This window comes from Dermacentor variabilis, chromosome 5, assembly GCF_050947875.1.
Source record: "Dermacentor variabilis isolate Ectoservices chromosome 5, ASM5094787v1, whole genome shotgun sequence".
NCBI lineage: Eukaryota > Metazoa > Arthropoda > Arachnida > Ixodida > Ixodidae > Dermacentor > Dermacentor variabilis.
In genome coordinates this window covers 67,795,559-67,810,878 of record NC_134572.1, presented here as the reverse complement: position 1 = coordinate 67,810,878, position 15,320 = coordinate 67,795,559, and the positions used below count along the sequence as shown (strand labels likewise).

The following is a 15,320-nucleotide window of genomic DNA, read 5'->3' as shown; positions in this document are numbered from 1 at the left end:
CTCGTACACGCTGGCTTAAGCATGCGGCACACCTACAGCTCCGTATGAAAAAAAAAAGGCAAACAACAAATCAGTTAATCTAATTCCCACCCTGCCTACCACTGGGAACATGATAGCAGTCTCCCTTCCTCTCTGGAACATGGCACATTATTTTTGGAGAGGCTTCAACACTTGACGCATTGAGGAAGTACGTCAATCAATGTACCCGCAGTGACGAAGCCGTAGTTTATGACTCATTTATGCGTCTGTGTGGCAAGCATGTTTGGCAGTAAATCGGTGCAGTTAACTTTTCAAGTTCGACAAAAAGACTTCACAGAAAATTCACACCAATAAACGCAGAAATAACTCGCCTTTTTTATAGTAGACGTTCGTGGTTATTGAAATCTACTTAAATTGTTCCCAGGTTCAGCCTGTAGCAGCGTCAACAGCACCATGAATTAGCCGAACGTTGTGTCCTTATTTCACATGATTTCGATTTACACAGTAGCAACATCAAATTGCACGATTCTTCTTGACCAGCATGGAGTCACTCGCTGCAGAACAGTAAACACACAAAATTTTAAGGAGCGTTAAACTAGTCGAGAGACGACAGCGCACTTAACACAAGTTGTTCTAGCAAGTGCCACATGCACAATATAGGTGCTAGAAAAAAGATTAATTCATTTTATGTGACGGGCCTAATAGAGATACAGAATGTACTTTAGCGGAGGTCGCGATGAAAGGCAAGATGCTGTAAGTACTAAATTCTCCTAGTCATTTTCTCTATCAATACCTACACGCGATACAAAGCAAAGAAGTGTCAATGACAGGTCCGTGAACATTGCTTGATAATAATCACAGGCACACAGTCACGCACTAAAGTACACGATTGGGCCATATCATCGGCGCATCTAACGAAGAGCACTGTTGGCTACGTGTGTTGGAAGTGAGAGCGCGTCACATAAAATGGCAGCGGTGCAAGGAGTTCATTTGCGTATGCGTGTTGCACCGGAAGGCCTCCGCGAACGCCGGCAGGTGTCTCAGTGGCACGTTGCACAAGGACTCGTCGTTTGTTTTCGACACGCCCTCACACTTGTTGTAGCATAGGGCGATGAAGAGCAGCTGCATTGCGCTGTACGCTTCCAGGCCAGCGAGTGACCGATCAGACGCGGCCACACTCCTGTACGCCTCCACTAACGCACCCAATCCGAAAGCTTCCGGCCCGAAGGCAATGCCCGCGTCGTCGCTCCCCGGGTCCGCGAACGGGTCTCCGCGCAGGCAATCCAGCAGGACGTTGACCGGCGTTGCCGATTCCGGGTCAGCCGCGTAAGCGTCGATGAGAAGCCCGCCAAGCGCGCGACTGACTATGGCCCCGATGCCGCCGTAGTTGAGGGCATCCGTCATGTCGGCTTCGAACAAGGGGAACGACAAAGCGTAGGGCAGGAACTGGAAGTCTCGGCCCTCGGGCCACGTTAGGTAGTAGCGGAGCTTGCTCGCCGAGTAAAACGTGGCGGTTGCTAAGCCTGCGGAGTCGCTCCCCAGCTGCGCCACCTTTTGCCAGTTATGTACGAATGAGTCGGTCGTCATGTCCGGCTGCTGGCCAAGTGGCACCACTGCAGTGTCGTTGGCAGAGGCGGCGACGTAGCGAAACACCGCCGCCAGGGATGCCCACTCGGAGATGACCGTGACGTTTGGGTTGAAGTACGTCCAGTTGGAAAGCCGGGTACGGAATGCCTCGCGAACGGACGAAGTAATCGCTCGGGCGTACGCGCCGGCGTCGCTCTCATAGATGTCCCCGACGCCTTCGTTGGAAAGCAACGCCTGAGCACCGGACAGAGACATGGCGTGACTGAGGCAAAAGGCTCCGTGATAGGCTCGAGTTCTGCTGGAGCTCTTGTCGTAGTAGTTCTCTACGAGTTCCTGGTTGGCGTAAAGAGCGGCCACCTGCACCGTGCACCAGGAGACGAAAAAGTGCAACCTGCTTTCTCCCAGTTGTGCCCAAAGCTGCAAGACTGCCGCCACGTAGAGCCGAGCGGTGGTTGTGACGTTGACGCTGCCGACAAGTTTAGGCTTAATTCTGGCCAGGCAGTCCGTCCAGCGGCTGTCGGAGACGGGCACGCGGCTCGACTTCACAATGTCTTGCAATGGCGACGGAGTGCTGTCGTGTACTACGTATGCACTATGGTGCGCGGCGAGCTTTTCCAGTGCTTCGATTTCGATGCCGGTCGTGTTGTAGTAGCCGGCCGTTGCCGTCCGTTCGCGTCCTAGACGAAAGGCGAGCGCCAGCGTGTGGTAGTAAGTAAACTTCGCGACGCTCCCCTTGAAACCGCGGATCTTGTCGATGACATACGGAAGCGCGCTGCCGGCCTTAACGATGAGCGTGTGTCCGCTCGGAGACGAAAGAACGGCAAAGTCGAGCACGGTACCCCATCCCAGCGTCAGGGAACAGTAGAGCAGCGTGTACACTAAGTCGACGTTGCGAGTCATGTCCGGCCAGACGACGCCCGCGTCGAGTAGGGCTTTCTTGACGACGGGAAGCTGGTTACTTTTGCCCCGTCCGACGTCGTCGCAACTCAGGAAAAGCGCCAGCGCCCGCTGCACGTCGTCCTGCCTCGTGGCCGGGATCCTAGCGGAGAGCGCCGACCGGCGCAGTTTGTCCAGGGCGTCGATGAAGTGGGTCTCTCGCACGCTGAGCGACTGCTTCTGCTTCCAGCCGTCGCACACGAAGCGCGTGAAGCTTTCGCACGGGTCGACGGACTGGTTGATGGAGAAGAGTAGCAGGCTGGAGTAGGAGACGCAGGCTTGCGTTGCGCACTGGTTCTTCGCCGCCGAACTGCTCGTCCAGTATATGTTGAGGAGAAGGAAGCAGAGGAAGATCGCCAACGCCAACGCCGAGACGATGACCAGGACTATTTTGACCGCTGGGCGGGTTTCCCGAGGGGTCTAGAGGAATAAACGTCGAGAAAAAGAAAAGTTTCACCCGTAATGCGAAGCAGTGACGCGATAGTTGGCGAAAAATAATGCGCAGCAAGCGTTTAGACTCTTTCCTTTGATGTTCTTTTCTTTTTTTGTTTTTTTTTGTTTTAGTGAGCACTAGCAGCTGCGAGCGAACAATATTCTTTAGCGAAGTAAAATCTTGTTTAGAGAAGTAAAAGTGTGAATCGTATTCGTTTGTGGAAGTTGCAGCTCTTGGTGGGGAATAGGTAAGGCTCGGCTTTGATTCCTCCTCTTAGCTATCTGTAATGCGTCATTGGTCCCGGCTAAAACAACCCTTCAGCTTCATACTGCTGGATGCGTACGGTTTTTCTCACATTTATATTTGGTCTACCCCATTAATAGGCCTTCGCGCTATTCTTACAGAAAACAAGACGACACCAATGCCATCAAGTAAACACGAGAAGAAGCAAAGCGCTAGAAGCAAACTAACGAAGACGAAGCATAACGCGCTCAATCATTGTCGCTACTTAATTGAGGACCGCTTCCGCAAATATGAAGACCACGTGCTAGAACACGAAAAAGGTGGGGACGCCATCTCCATCGATGCACTACACACATGATAATGAGCAGGTGTTAGCCAATCAAAACAGCTTCTGGCTTGATCGCGCTCCCCATGATCAGTATTATCCACTGCATGCATCATCGGCAGAGTTGCTGAGAGGTAGAATTCTGGGCTGTCATCCTGGGCTGTCAATTTGTTGGTCGCAAGTTCGATTCCTCGCGGGACGCTGAGAGCTTTAGTGCGATTAACATTCTTAGCCTATACTTAGCCCACTTTGGCGTGCTGCTGCTCTCTAGCCCTTAAAATGTCACTGCCACGAAGCAAAAAAGAAAATTATTGGGATTAGCATTGTTAGTCTACCACGCCCACTTTGGAGTGCTGCTATGTGCGATCCCCTGAAACGTAGCTCTCGCTCGAAGAAAAAAAAGAAAGGAACTTATGAGTCCCACTGTTAAAGGTGAGAACGCCCACTCCTCTAGCGGACAATGAAAATGAAGCTTTAAGCCTGAAAAATGACAACTATGCGATCACGCCGCAGTTTATTCGAAGTCAGACGTGATGATTGAACGCTAATTCTACAGTGAGGTCGAGACAAAACTGGCTACGACTGGGAGGCCGCGTTTGGTAGAGCTTGCTTCGTGGCGTCAGATGGTGTAGACGCTGTGTTATGGTTTCTTATCGTACGTTGGCACCGTGGTCGCGTGCGTGGGTGTGTGAATGCAATTAGCATTCTCAGCCTACTTACCTTACTACAGGCTGTAAATAAAGGTGTGTTCAGCACAATGGTTTGTCGCTACGGTGCTTGAATGCTAATCGCTTTAACGTCGACACTCATCGTGAGATGGGTTCTTCCGTAATTTTCTAGTTGTCACGGCCCTAAAACAGCGCTTGCGTGTAAGCTTGCATGTAAATGGCAGACTGGTATATCACCTTCTATCCACTACTATTAGGCGCATGAACCTTCTAGTAACTTTGTCTACGGTTGTATTTCGCATGATTATCCATCCGATTTACGTTCCAAAGGGACTCATTCTTGGGCATTGGAAGCGAAGTTGGCTAAAGTGGCGAAAACGATCGAATTTGACCACCACGCCAAAATGACGTCCCACAGGTGCGCTACCACTGTATGGTCGAGCACGGTAGCATCTAACCAGAAGTAGAGTAGCCTTTCGGATCCGAATGCAATGTCGCGTGTCATCCATGAAAACTGCACTCTTCCTTCTTTCAAAACTTCTCTGAAGCCCCTGTATGTTGTCTTCGCTGCATAGCGCGGATGCTTTCCGCTGCGGTTACGGCGGAACACAAGGAGCTTGCACTTCAGTCAGAGTGCGAGGTGAACTTGCGTGAAATTTTTCTAAAGTTCACTCTTAAAACATCGCGGTTTCGCGGGTAAATAAAACAAACATCTTGATTGGTGCGAAATATTGGTTTTATGTTAAAGCGACCTTGTTATTTCACCAATGGTTATCGTTAATGAACCGAATGACGCTTTAGCACCATTTCTGGGTCGCTTTTACAATTTACAGAACAAATTTGGCCATTTGACTTCTCGCATTTCTGTTTGTAGGTCTTGCTGATTTCCGAGTGACCTGGTTTACGATACCGCTCACTATAGCTTTTTAACTCTGTGAAGATCATTGAGCCTATGCAGTTTGCTTGTTTAGCGGAACATATACGTTTACCATTCGTTTAGGATTACTTTCAGAGCCTTCATTTCTTCGGCTTTTTAGAACTGTTTCATTGACGCTTAAACACAAGTGGATGCAAATTTCTGTTGGAAAAATGTTATTGCAGAAACATAACATGCGATAGGTACTCCTTGCTGTTTAATATCGATTGAATCAAGCTATTTAACACCAAGTGTTCTTAAAAGTTAGGACGCCTATTTCTTTCTGCCTTCCAGAAAGCAATCTTTGCATAACAGCTTCGCACTTTTCTCGGTTAAGTGCTTAATAGCTACTGTATAACATCTGTTTCACTAAGCGCGCCTGCCTTTTCCGCTTCCTCATCGTGGCTCGAAACACCTTGCTCCTCGTCTTATATACTGAAGGTAAAGAAAAATGTGCTGCGTAGCCCTCGCTTAGCCGCGGCACGGTGTACGAGGCATTCATGAACAGCGAACGATGTGAAATAAGTTCAGCAATACTGGCTTATCTATATGATGCGCAGATGTGCCAATCTGCACGAATTTCCTTTCGCGGGAACAGAGCTCCGCATGCCTTTTGGCCTCGCAGCTATATACACACACTGCAGACAAGCTCAGCGTGCAACTGTAATGCTCACCGCATCGGGAATAAAATATCCCTGCGCGAAGGTCGTCGAGTGCCTGGCGGACTGCAGCGCCTCGCGACCCATGAGCGTGTGTGCTGTGGCCGAGCTGGTGGCCATCATCGTGGACTTCGTCTTGGCCAGACCGGAGGACGAGAACAGCCTCTTCAGAATGCCTTCGCTGCCGCCTCCAGATCGAGGCACAGGCGCCACCGCGGTCGTACTGCTCGATTCCTCCTCATCGAACAGGGGCGCATCTGTGAGGCGGTGAGGGCGCTGCGAGAAACGTGCGTGGCGGCACGACAGAGCAAAGTCTGGCTTTCAAGCTGTATCAGAAATGGAAGAACAAGTTAGGAAAATACATACGTTATGGAAATACAAAGGGTTGTACGAAGCCAGATCCGATTTGTCACAAAATGCAGCGTAAAATCTCCCTATGACGATGACGAAACGAGCCTCCGTAGATTAAGGACAGCTAGGGAAAAGTGAAGGATATGCACCGTGAACACGTAAGAGACGACTGGAAGGTTCCCGGCTCAAGAGTAGGGAAAACATACAACGAAGGGGGAGCATTAGTGACGTGGTAACTAGCCAGCTTTAATGTGCAAAATACCATGAGACTTACTTGATTATCACAACAAACCATGGATGCCAAGACACAATACAGCAGAAGGGTTAAAAAAAAGAAAAGACAAAAAGGGGGAGGGGCTCGGGATGCAGATGCCACCAAGACGTCTCGAAGAGTGTCCCTTTGTGCTTTTTGTAAAATTCTGCGCTAAAACAGTATTAAGTATGGATTACCGACTAGTCCGAACCGAAGCTTTGCTCGATAAAAGTTGATAAAATCAATCCGTAGATCTATCCGTTCAGTAATGTGACACAGCAGCAGCAGCTGCGATCTCTTTATTTGAAATGGTGCAGGTAGCCTTTCTTATGCCTATTTCCTCGGGGTGATGCACAATGCTTATCTTTACATCAATGTAGCTTTTCCGGGTTCCTTTCAATTTCGACGTGTCGGTACGTCCATAGGACGTGCCATGAAGCTAGCTACCTTACGCAGACTCCACAGTTGCTTCGTGTGCAACTGCGAGAGTTGCACCAATGAAACCGGTTTAAGCCTTTAATAATACAACACGCGTAACCACGACAAGCGCCTATGTAGCGGTGCATCATTGGTCCAACGCAACGGGGCCCAAACAGCGATTTTAGCGGCGTATTAAACGTATATGTGTGCGTAATGCAAGCCAAACAAATACTACAGTGAAATAAAAGAACATGGTAACGTTACGACATAAACACCCTGAAAGGAAAAAAATTATCATCCACCCGAATGTAGCACGAAGTTACAAAGGAAAGCCATATGTGTTCCCTTAGAAATATCCTGCGTGAGCAAATAAGTTCTTTCCAGAACCGCGACATGGAGGAAGCTTCATAGACGAGAAAGTAGGTACCCATATTAAAGGCGTTTCGAAGCTACACCACTGAGAAATCTTTACCTTTTGGATTTAGCCTGTGGTAATGTGCTACAAGTGCACGGGGGATGCAAACATTTCCTCACATCATATGTTGTTTAACGCTAGTTAAAAATTATAAAGTGCCATGGAAGCAGAACCTCGGTGAGACTGTTAACAGAAGGTGAAGTTTGTTTTCATGACTTTGTACAGCACATAAAATTGCCTTAGCAATAAGGTAATCTGTAACATGTCACGGCAGAAAAGCGATAAAAAACCAGTCGTTGCAAAAGACCAAGCGGTTTAGTGATGCCACCATGGTTCTGCTTCAGTGGTCTTTCGTAATTCCTAAGGTGCAGTGTCACACAATGAATGCCGTGACAGATAAACTTCTAAGTAAGTGTATGGGGTATAGGGGGTGGGGGGAGTTAAATGGTTTTCAAAAAATTCACCACGTGATTTCCTTTTTTTTCTATACGGATGTAAAAATGGCCTTAGACGGATAGAGTTAAACTGTGATGAATTACTTGACTAGGTGAAATTAATCTTGTAGCAAATCACAATAAGCAGATGCTTAGCAGTATTTTTTTATTACTTTATGACTCATTGAATTGTGTTCAACATTGAAAATTGGCAACTGAAGCCCGCCAGCACTCAATAAATGTGTGTTTTGTAGAAACTCTGAGCAGAGTTTCTGAGATAAGTACTCGAAATGTGCCACTGGCGCCGCATTGTTTCGTTCCAAAGAGCGTAATGAAATATTTTTGTGGAAATAGTACGTGGATAAACAATGCATCATTTCGCCTATTTTGTGAAGTAACATATCAAAATTTAGCGTCTTTATTAGAATTTACGGCAAGTGGACGCAGAATCAGCACTGATTGTCTTGGTTCAACGGCGGTCCAAGAAAGCCCCATCTGTCGTGGCTGGAAGATGAGCTCTGCATGCCACTTATGGCGCTTCTTGACGAAGGTCTGTACGCATTAATTTAACCATTTTATGCCACATGGCGAAACGTGCGGTAAAACAAAGAAAGGGGGGGGGGGGTGAGTTAAAAAAACACGAAAACCAGCGTGGAAAGAGAGGTGACCAAAAGAACCGAAGTGGAGGGAAATAATTTAAGAGCCAGGCCAGAGCTTAGCACCGATAACTCTCCAAGTATGCGATAGCATACATAGATTACATTGTGTCGTACCCGCCGTGGTTGTTTCGTGGCTATGGGGTTGGGCTGCTAAGCACGAGGTAGCGGAATCCCGCCCCCGGCGGCCGCATTTCAATGGGGGCGAAATGCGGAAACACCCGTGCACTTAGATTTAGGTGCTCGTTAAAGAATCCCAGGTGGTGCAAATGATTCCGGAAGATACAGTTATGAGACCCATGGCGTTTGGTCATCAGAGGCCTGACGACCGAACTCAGAAAGTCTTATAATCGTATCCTACACCAACTTGACAAGAGACATGCAGCGAAACGATAGAATGCGCCCCGCAAGACGTCAGCCGAGGCGGCGTGGAAACGTGACACAACGCTACCAACGAGCGCAGCATATAAATCTTGCGATGCCACAAAACTTTCGCTCGAGAGCACGAATACTACGTCTCCAGGTGCTGCACGTTCGACTTAGAATTCTCCCTATCACGCAAGATATCGCGTCCAAAAGAAAAAAAAAAGAAAGTGCGCGGTAGTGAAAGATATTGGCTTTAATAATCGCTTTAAGAGGTTAATGGGCTAAGTTCCCTCAATTTCTGACAATATATCACTTCCGCGATAAGCACGTAGAAATCACCGACTCGCGAGATAAGGCCGAAAACGACGGTTTAGCCATGCACATAGGAGAAGCTTGCAGATGTCGCTGGCGGCATTATATTGGTTATTTGTTTGTTAACTACGAAGATATGTTTTTCTCTTTCTTTTTTTAGTGGCTTCAGCACACGCCGCTGCATATATTTGCGAAGCATCTCGGTCATACTTTGCGTCTCTTAACTCTCGTTAATTCTTCCGACTCGACTGGTGAACTTTGTCATCTTTCCCCAAGAGATCGGCCACTGCACTCTCACTGACGAGGCACGTCTAAGCGACGACTTTGGGATAATTTACGGTGTAAATTCGCGCATTCTGCAAACGGCGCGCAACTCCCGCACTTACGTCGGCGGTGGAAGGCTGCTTAGATCCAGAAGCTCCAACTTGGCTCGCAGTTGAGTCAGCACGCTGGTAGAGTAAGTTACGGCCTCCGACGAGGTTCGGAGCACTGTTCCTTAGCGAGATGGGAAGAATGGAACCGGGGGCGAAGGACTGCCTCTTGCCAGCAGCGGTGGCGCTTCCATGGCGAGCAAGAGGCCGGAGGGGGAGTGTGGGTTCCCCCGTGAGTGCTGCTGCCGCTCCTGTTGACACGGCGCGCTGGAGCGAAAATGCGGTCCACGCGTTCTTTTTTTCCTTTTTTCTTTTCTTTTAGTTCTTTAACGACAACGAAAAACGCTCGGATGAGAACGCCCCATCGCTACGAGCACAGCTTACGATCTAGGATGTTCGTTGTCCTCGTCATTAGCCTATTTTACGTCCGATGCGAGACTAAGGCCTCACTGAGATCTCGGAGGGCTTGAACGAGAGAGAGAGGCGATGTAGCACGTGCCCGTTGCCTGGGATAGGTGGCCGATGCCACACCAAGCACAGAAATTTCCTAATGCAGCCGCTAACGTACAGTTCGTCTTCACTTTTAAATAAGTGCCCAGAAATAAAAATGTATTTACAAGCACTCTCACACGGAAATAAATCAGAGCGTACTTTGTAAGTCAAAATAAACGGATTTTAAATTTAGTTTCCCTTCTTCATACTGTTTAGAATAACACCCGTGTACTTAGATTTAGGTGCACATGAAAGAACCCCGGGTGGACGAAATCAATCCGGAGTCCCCCTCTACGGCGTGCCTGATTAACAGATCGTGGGTTTGGCACGTGAAACCCCGTTATTTAATTTGTTTTGACTAGTTTGCATGGCACATTTGCAAACACAACACCTAAATGGCATGGCCAGTGGTCTCTCCCACGTTTCACAGCCCCACAGTGACTGCAAAATGGCGCGCGCTCATCACACACTGAGGTAGCACACTGCAGGTACGGCATGCCACAATTACAAAAAGACACGTTCCCAAGCCGGCTGACTACGAAAAGTGACCCGCTTGACGTCACACGAAAAGCAAGACTTTCATTTATATTTAGGTGTTGGTAAAACTCGCCGGACGGTGATGCCTAAATTGTTACATCACTCATGGGAATCTGCTTAGGGCGTTACATTCGTGCTCTTCGGCAGTTCAGTTACGGCTTTCTGGGTGATATTGGCCGGAATTCCTTGCACTGCAGAAATGAACAGTAAGCTCTCTGCATGTCTGTAACCTGTTATGGACTCCTCGGATGACGGACTTCAAGTCTTGCATTAGGATCATTCGTCTGACTCTCAGTTAAAAATGTTAATTAGCGTAATTTCCGCAGTTACTTTTCTAATTACTACGTCCAGTCATGTTGAACTGTATGCCTCTATCATAAGTGCAATATCGCGGAAATCGCCTAATTATCGCATATGTTCTATATATGAAGATTCTAGATAGCATTTTCTGAGACATCCTGTACATACGTAAAAATTGGCAAAGTGGGTGAAGTTTAACGAACAAGCTTCCCCATTGGTGCTGGCTACACTTTGTTTGCTGAAGTATAACTGATGACTGGCAAACGACTACCGAAAAAAGATATGCTCCCATGTTGCCGCTAAATTGGTTACAAGTTGCTAGATTACGATAACTGTCACTGATCAAGTCAGTTAGATGCGACCGCTTGCCTATACAAGTGCGGACGTGACAGACAACAGACATGTACTTAGCTCACCTGGCCTGTAACCGTTTGTCGCCTGCCTTGCTTTAATGCGCCGGCTGGTGGTGACAGAGCTGGAGATAATGCCGCCAGCGGGCTGGAAACCACGTCTGATGACTCTGGATTAGAACGTAAGTGGAGAGATGGAGTGCTCACTGCTGAAGCGTGAGTGTGTGGGCATAAATTTCGCCGTGTTGCAGCATACCCGCGACAAACCTTCACACGCATTTATCCAACTGTGAACACTGCATATCAACATTCGCTTTCCTCCTAAACCTGTTCCCGCAATGATAGCCTCGCGCAGAGTAGCTACTGGTAACAAGTAGACGCCGTGCAAGAATACTGAAGAATCACAGCTGCATGTGGCGGTGTTTTGGTGTTTTTCGTGTATCACCAGTCAATAACAAAATACGCTCACTCACTGCGATTACGGAACGTATTCGCGAATACTCCTAGGTCTCTTGAAGCTGCTGAGGCGTATAACCAAATTACGCCATGCGCTGTAGACACAAACGATGTGACCCTCTGGATGGCTACGGACTGGCTCGGGGGAATGCGAGGTACCTTGCCATTGGCAGCGGACAGGGTAAGCCAATATGCAAAGGAGAGTGGACTTGTCTGCTCGCCACATATGCCTGAGTTTCTTGTGGTCCGGCGGCGCGGCACTAAGAATGATGAAGACAACATATAAGTCACCCTAAAGGGACCTATTATAAAGCCCTGCAAATCTCTCCGAATCCTGGGACTTCTCATACAAGCTGATGCAAAATGCGACCAGGTGGTCCCACGCCTCTCCAGGACGACGGAGCAGGTGTTACACGTGATGCTGAAACTTGCGAACGGACTCCGAGAAACAAAAGAAAATGTTACCATCCGCCTCGTTAAGGCCTTCATCCTCTCTAGGGTGACTTATGAAGCGCCGTACGTGGTACGAAGACCGACACGCACAAACTAAACATCTTCATCTGAAAAGCCACAAAGCGAGCCCTTTGTCTCCATACGAGTCCAACCAGACGAAAAAGTCGTTAAGCGCATACTGACAAGTGAAACATCCTCCCAGACGTCAAACTACTCAAAGACCTCCCAAGGTGTGTCAAGTCATGCACCCCCACCCCCGCCCCCTTACCCAGAGAGATGCACTTTGCCCATTACCAAGGGCGTCGCGCAGCATGATCCAAGGCGCTGAACAACTGGTCCTTTGAGGAGATCGTTTATACAAAGGCGGCCGCATTCAGAAGAGCCAAAGTCGTCGGGGTGACGAGAAAGACGGACCACCTCGTTGGAGCCACCATGAAAGATGAAACAGCTCAGGAAGCAGAGGAACTAGACATAGCACTAGTCCTCACACAGACTAAGGCAACAGTGATATTAACTGCCTCCCAAGAAGTCTTCAGGAGCTTTACGGCTGGGTGGCACCGACGTCTCATCGCATGCTAACAGACAAGCTGCCAGACAGAGTTGCTGAAATACCACTCACGGTTCCCTGGAGCGCAACGAACTCGCCCACTATAAGGTCCGAGAACTCATCGACCAAGCCATGGAGGACACAGAAGAGATAACACCGCCGACAATACACCAGGACATCATCCGACATAACACGCTCAATCGCAGAACACTCCCGCCGCCACACCCACAGCTCACGGAGACGCAAGAGACAGCTGCAATTCAACACCGTTCCCACATCCAACGAGGCTACGCCTCCTGTTCCCAACTCAATACGTCAATACTGCGAGCAGCTAGGAACACTACGGCACATTATCATCGAATGTAAAGAAGAACTCCCCGTCCCCTCCAGCCAAGAGCACTGGGAGACGCTGCTGTCCAGCTCGAGCCTCTCGCATCAGATCGTGTTGATTCAGAGGGCGGTCGTAGCAAAGATGGCACATGGATCCCCGGGGAAAGGGAGCCTCTCCTGAAAAACCATTCTTTTGCTCCCAATGAAGGTGTTTATTGCCTCTCTCAGCACCAAAAAATATCAATGTATGAAAAGCTCTGAAGTTATTCATGGCAATGAGCATGTGTAACTAAGCAGTCATAGCGAAAAAAAAAGAGTAAACTTTATATGAACCATACTAAATTCGCGGGGGTTTGCTAGATCGAGTTTGCGTCAACCGAATTAAAAAAAAAAAGAACCTGTTTCTTTTAACTGATGTAACCATTGTTCCTATGGGCCGCAAACCAACGTTGGCGCAGACGCTTTCTTTATCCCGCAGTTGTTTGTAGGCTAATTCGTTTAATTGCGAGAAAGCTGGGCGCACGCAAATTTACCGCTCTTGACTTAGACTTTTCCGCTCGGTTTTCATTTGTCCGCCGCGTTAGAGGTGCGCTCACCGGCGAGAGCATCTTGAGGAGTGGTTGGAGGGACCGGTGGAGCCGGTGGCTCCTTTCTCTCCCTCTTCTCAGGGTAGACTCCACCGTGCTTCTTTTCACCATGTTTCTTCATGGTCGACGTAGAGTAGCCAGTCAGGGAACGGGTAGGCACGCGGTGGCGTCTGTAAGCAGAAACAACAATGTCCCTGCAACGGAATTCGTAAAGTCTTTAAGGCACAAGCCTGCAACTCTGTCAGGCTAAACTTGATGAAACCGCACGTTGTCAAGTTTAAGGTAACAGTCGTGCCGGCTGTTATGTTTTGCAGTACATCTTAAAGGATGAATTCATAGCTTACGGTGGAGACCAGGCTTCACATTCTATATATATGACGCCTGGCGTAGAATAACACTAAGACAAAAAGTCTGCCGCTGTATAAAGTTGTTGACTCGTATGGTGAAATCATTATTAACATCAAACCGCTTATAGCTGTTTGACTCTCGAATGAAGAAAAAAAGATATAATCATAACGAACACGTTTTGGCCTCTTTCTTTTAGAAGAGTCGGACAACGTAACAACACTTCTAACGCAATATTGCCAAAAGGTGTGGCCACAGGCGCTGCTGTTCTCATACTTTTTTCAATATAGCCTAACCTGCACTAGATGTCCCTTTTAACTTATGCATGAACGTGACTAACAAGATGAATTAAAAAAGGTGCATGCTTTCTGCGGGAGAAACATTGGTAACGATTGCTGTTGACGATAGCGGTCAAATTACATAATAAATTATCACAGTCGTATTAAGGGCATCGCTCCTTTCCGTTAACTGTGAGGGTAAAGCCGGCTTAATTATTGTCGGAGTGACATTTTAAGGGTATAGTCTCGACAGGCTACCTCACACAGCGAGCCAGGTAATTTTGTTTATTACAAGCGAAGTTGTCGAAACTATGTAGTCAGCATCAACTCTGGCTGGGAAAACGTAAAAAAATTTGGCCAAGCGGCTATTTGACGTTTGTACGAAACGAAGGCAATTTTAAAAGTATGAAACCGAGATGAATGTCCATCAACAACTCAAAAGGGATTAAAAGTTATGTATTGTAATTGACTGCTGAATGCTGGCGCCGCCCCATATCAGGAGACAATAAAGCCCAGGCCTCGTTTTGGGTTTGGCGACGCATTGCGTCCTAAACAGCCGACCTGTGTAGTCATACGAGTCATCATATCCGAGCACATAACATGTTGTAACGGTATTATAGAACACCCCCGGAATACGAGACCACCTTTTGACTCTGACGACTTGAGAGCCTTAATTCTTACAAGAATGGGACATAAGCCGTGAAGCATCACCACCATTTTGTGCGAAATCAAATAGACACACTGAACGAACGGCGCAAACTGTCGAATCTATATGCTTACGAAGCTTTTCTCTGAAGTCAAAGCGGGTGCTGCTGCCCGCACTACAGCACCTGACTTCGAGTTTCTTGACGTATTCTATTCTCATTCGTCAACCTGTGTGGACATGCGTGCCACTAGATCCGATTACACAAACAAAAATAAAAGCCGCAAGCTGTCCTCGCAGTGAGTGCCCCCGCATACCACTCTGCGGCAGTTAGCGTTGTCAGAATGTGCAACTTACGGAGACGCAGGCGGAACGACACCGCTCGTCCGGCAACTTGGGGAACTCTAGCCGGCACAAATCGTAGAGCGATTCCTGCTGTACGAGAAGCGGGAAACAGCGCAGCAGGAGAAAGCTAACATTGACTCTTGTTCTCGTTCGCGAGTCAGTGGCGCAACCCACCTGGATTCGAAGGTGCAACCAATGCAGCCGTTTTCTTCTTCGACTCGCGCCTCGTGACGCATACGCGGGTGCTCGGCGCAGTTCTTCTTTTTCTTCTTCTTGTCCTCTGGACGTGTGGCTCACAGCAACTGTGGGGAATTGGACAAGACTCAGGTGGAT

At 48.2% G+C, this 15,320-nt stretch overlaps 1 protein-coding gene across 5 annotated transcripts; it reads right to left on the bottom strand.

Moving 5' to 3' along the window:
* Positions 1 to 922: 922 nt before the first annotated feature.
* On the bottom strand, positions 923 to 15,311 carry LOC142582738 (neprilysin-1-like). Of its 5 annotated transcripts, none has more exons than XM_075692740.1 (7): positions 15,162 to 15,311; positions 15,000 to 15,077; positions 13,386 to 13,546; positions 11,070 to 11,173; positions 9,340 to 9,591; positions 5,762 to 6,022; positions 923 to 2,922 (listed from the first exon to the last, which is right to left on the bottom strand). In XM_075692740.1, exons 3-7 carry the CDS (start codon positions 13,495 to 13,497, stop codon positions 937 to 939), a joined length of 2,715 nt encoding a protein of 904 aa, XP_075548855.1. In that variant the 5' UTR covers positions 13,498 to 13,546; positions 15,000 to 15,077; positions 15,162 to 15,311; the 3' UTR covers positions 923 to 936. The 5 variants fall into 5 exon arrangements, with proteins under 5 accessions (XP_075548855.1, XP_075548856.1, XP_075548852.1 ...); XM_075692741.1 differs by having other exon boundaries at positions 15,000 to 15,074; positions 15,162 to 15,215; XM_075692737.1 differs by lacking the exon at positions 15,000 to 15,077.
* Between the last annotated feature and the right edge of the window lie 9 nt (positions 15,312 to 15,320).

Bases quoted from the DNA above. Each gene is read 5' to 3' on its own strand.
- LOC142582738 (XM_075692737.1), bottom strand. From the start codon at position 15,223: ATGCGTCACGAGGCGCGAGTCGAAGAAGAAAACGGCTGCATTGGTTGC. The intron at 9,592-11,069 runs GTGAGCTAAGTA...TTTTCGCTCCAG, and splicing joins GACAAACGGTTACAGGCCAG to CGCGCCGTGTCAACAGGAGC. The intron at 2,923-5,761 runs GTGAGCATTACA...TTATTCCTCTAG, and splicing joins GATATTTTATTCCCGATGCG to ACCCCTCGGGAAACCCGCCC.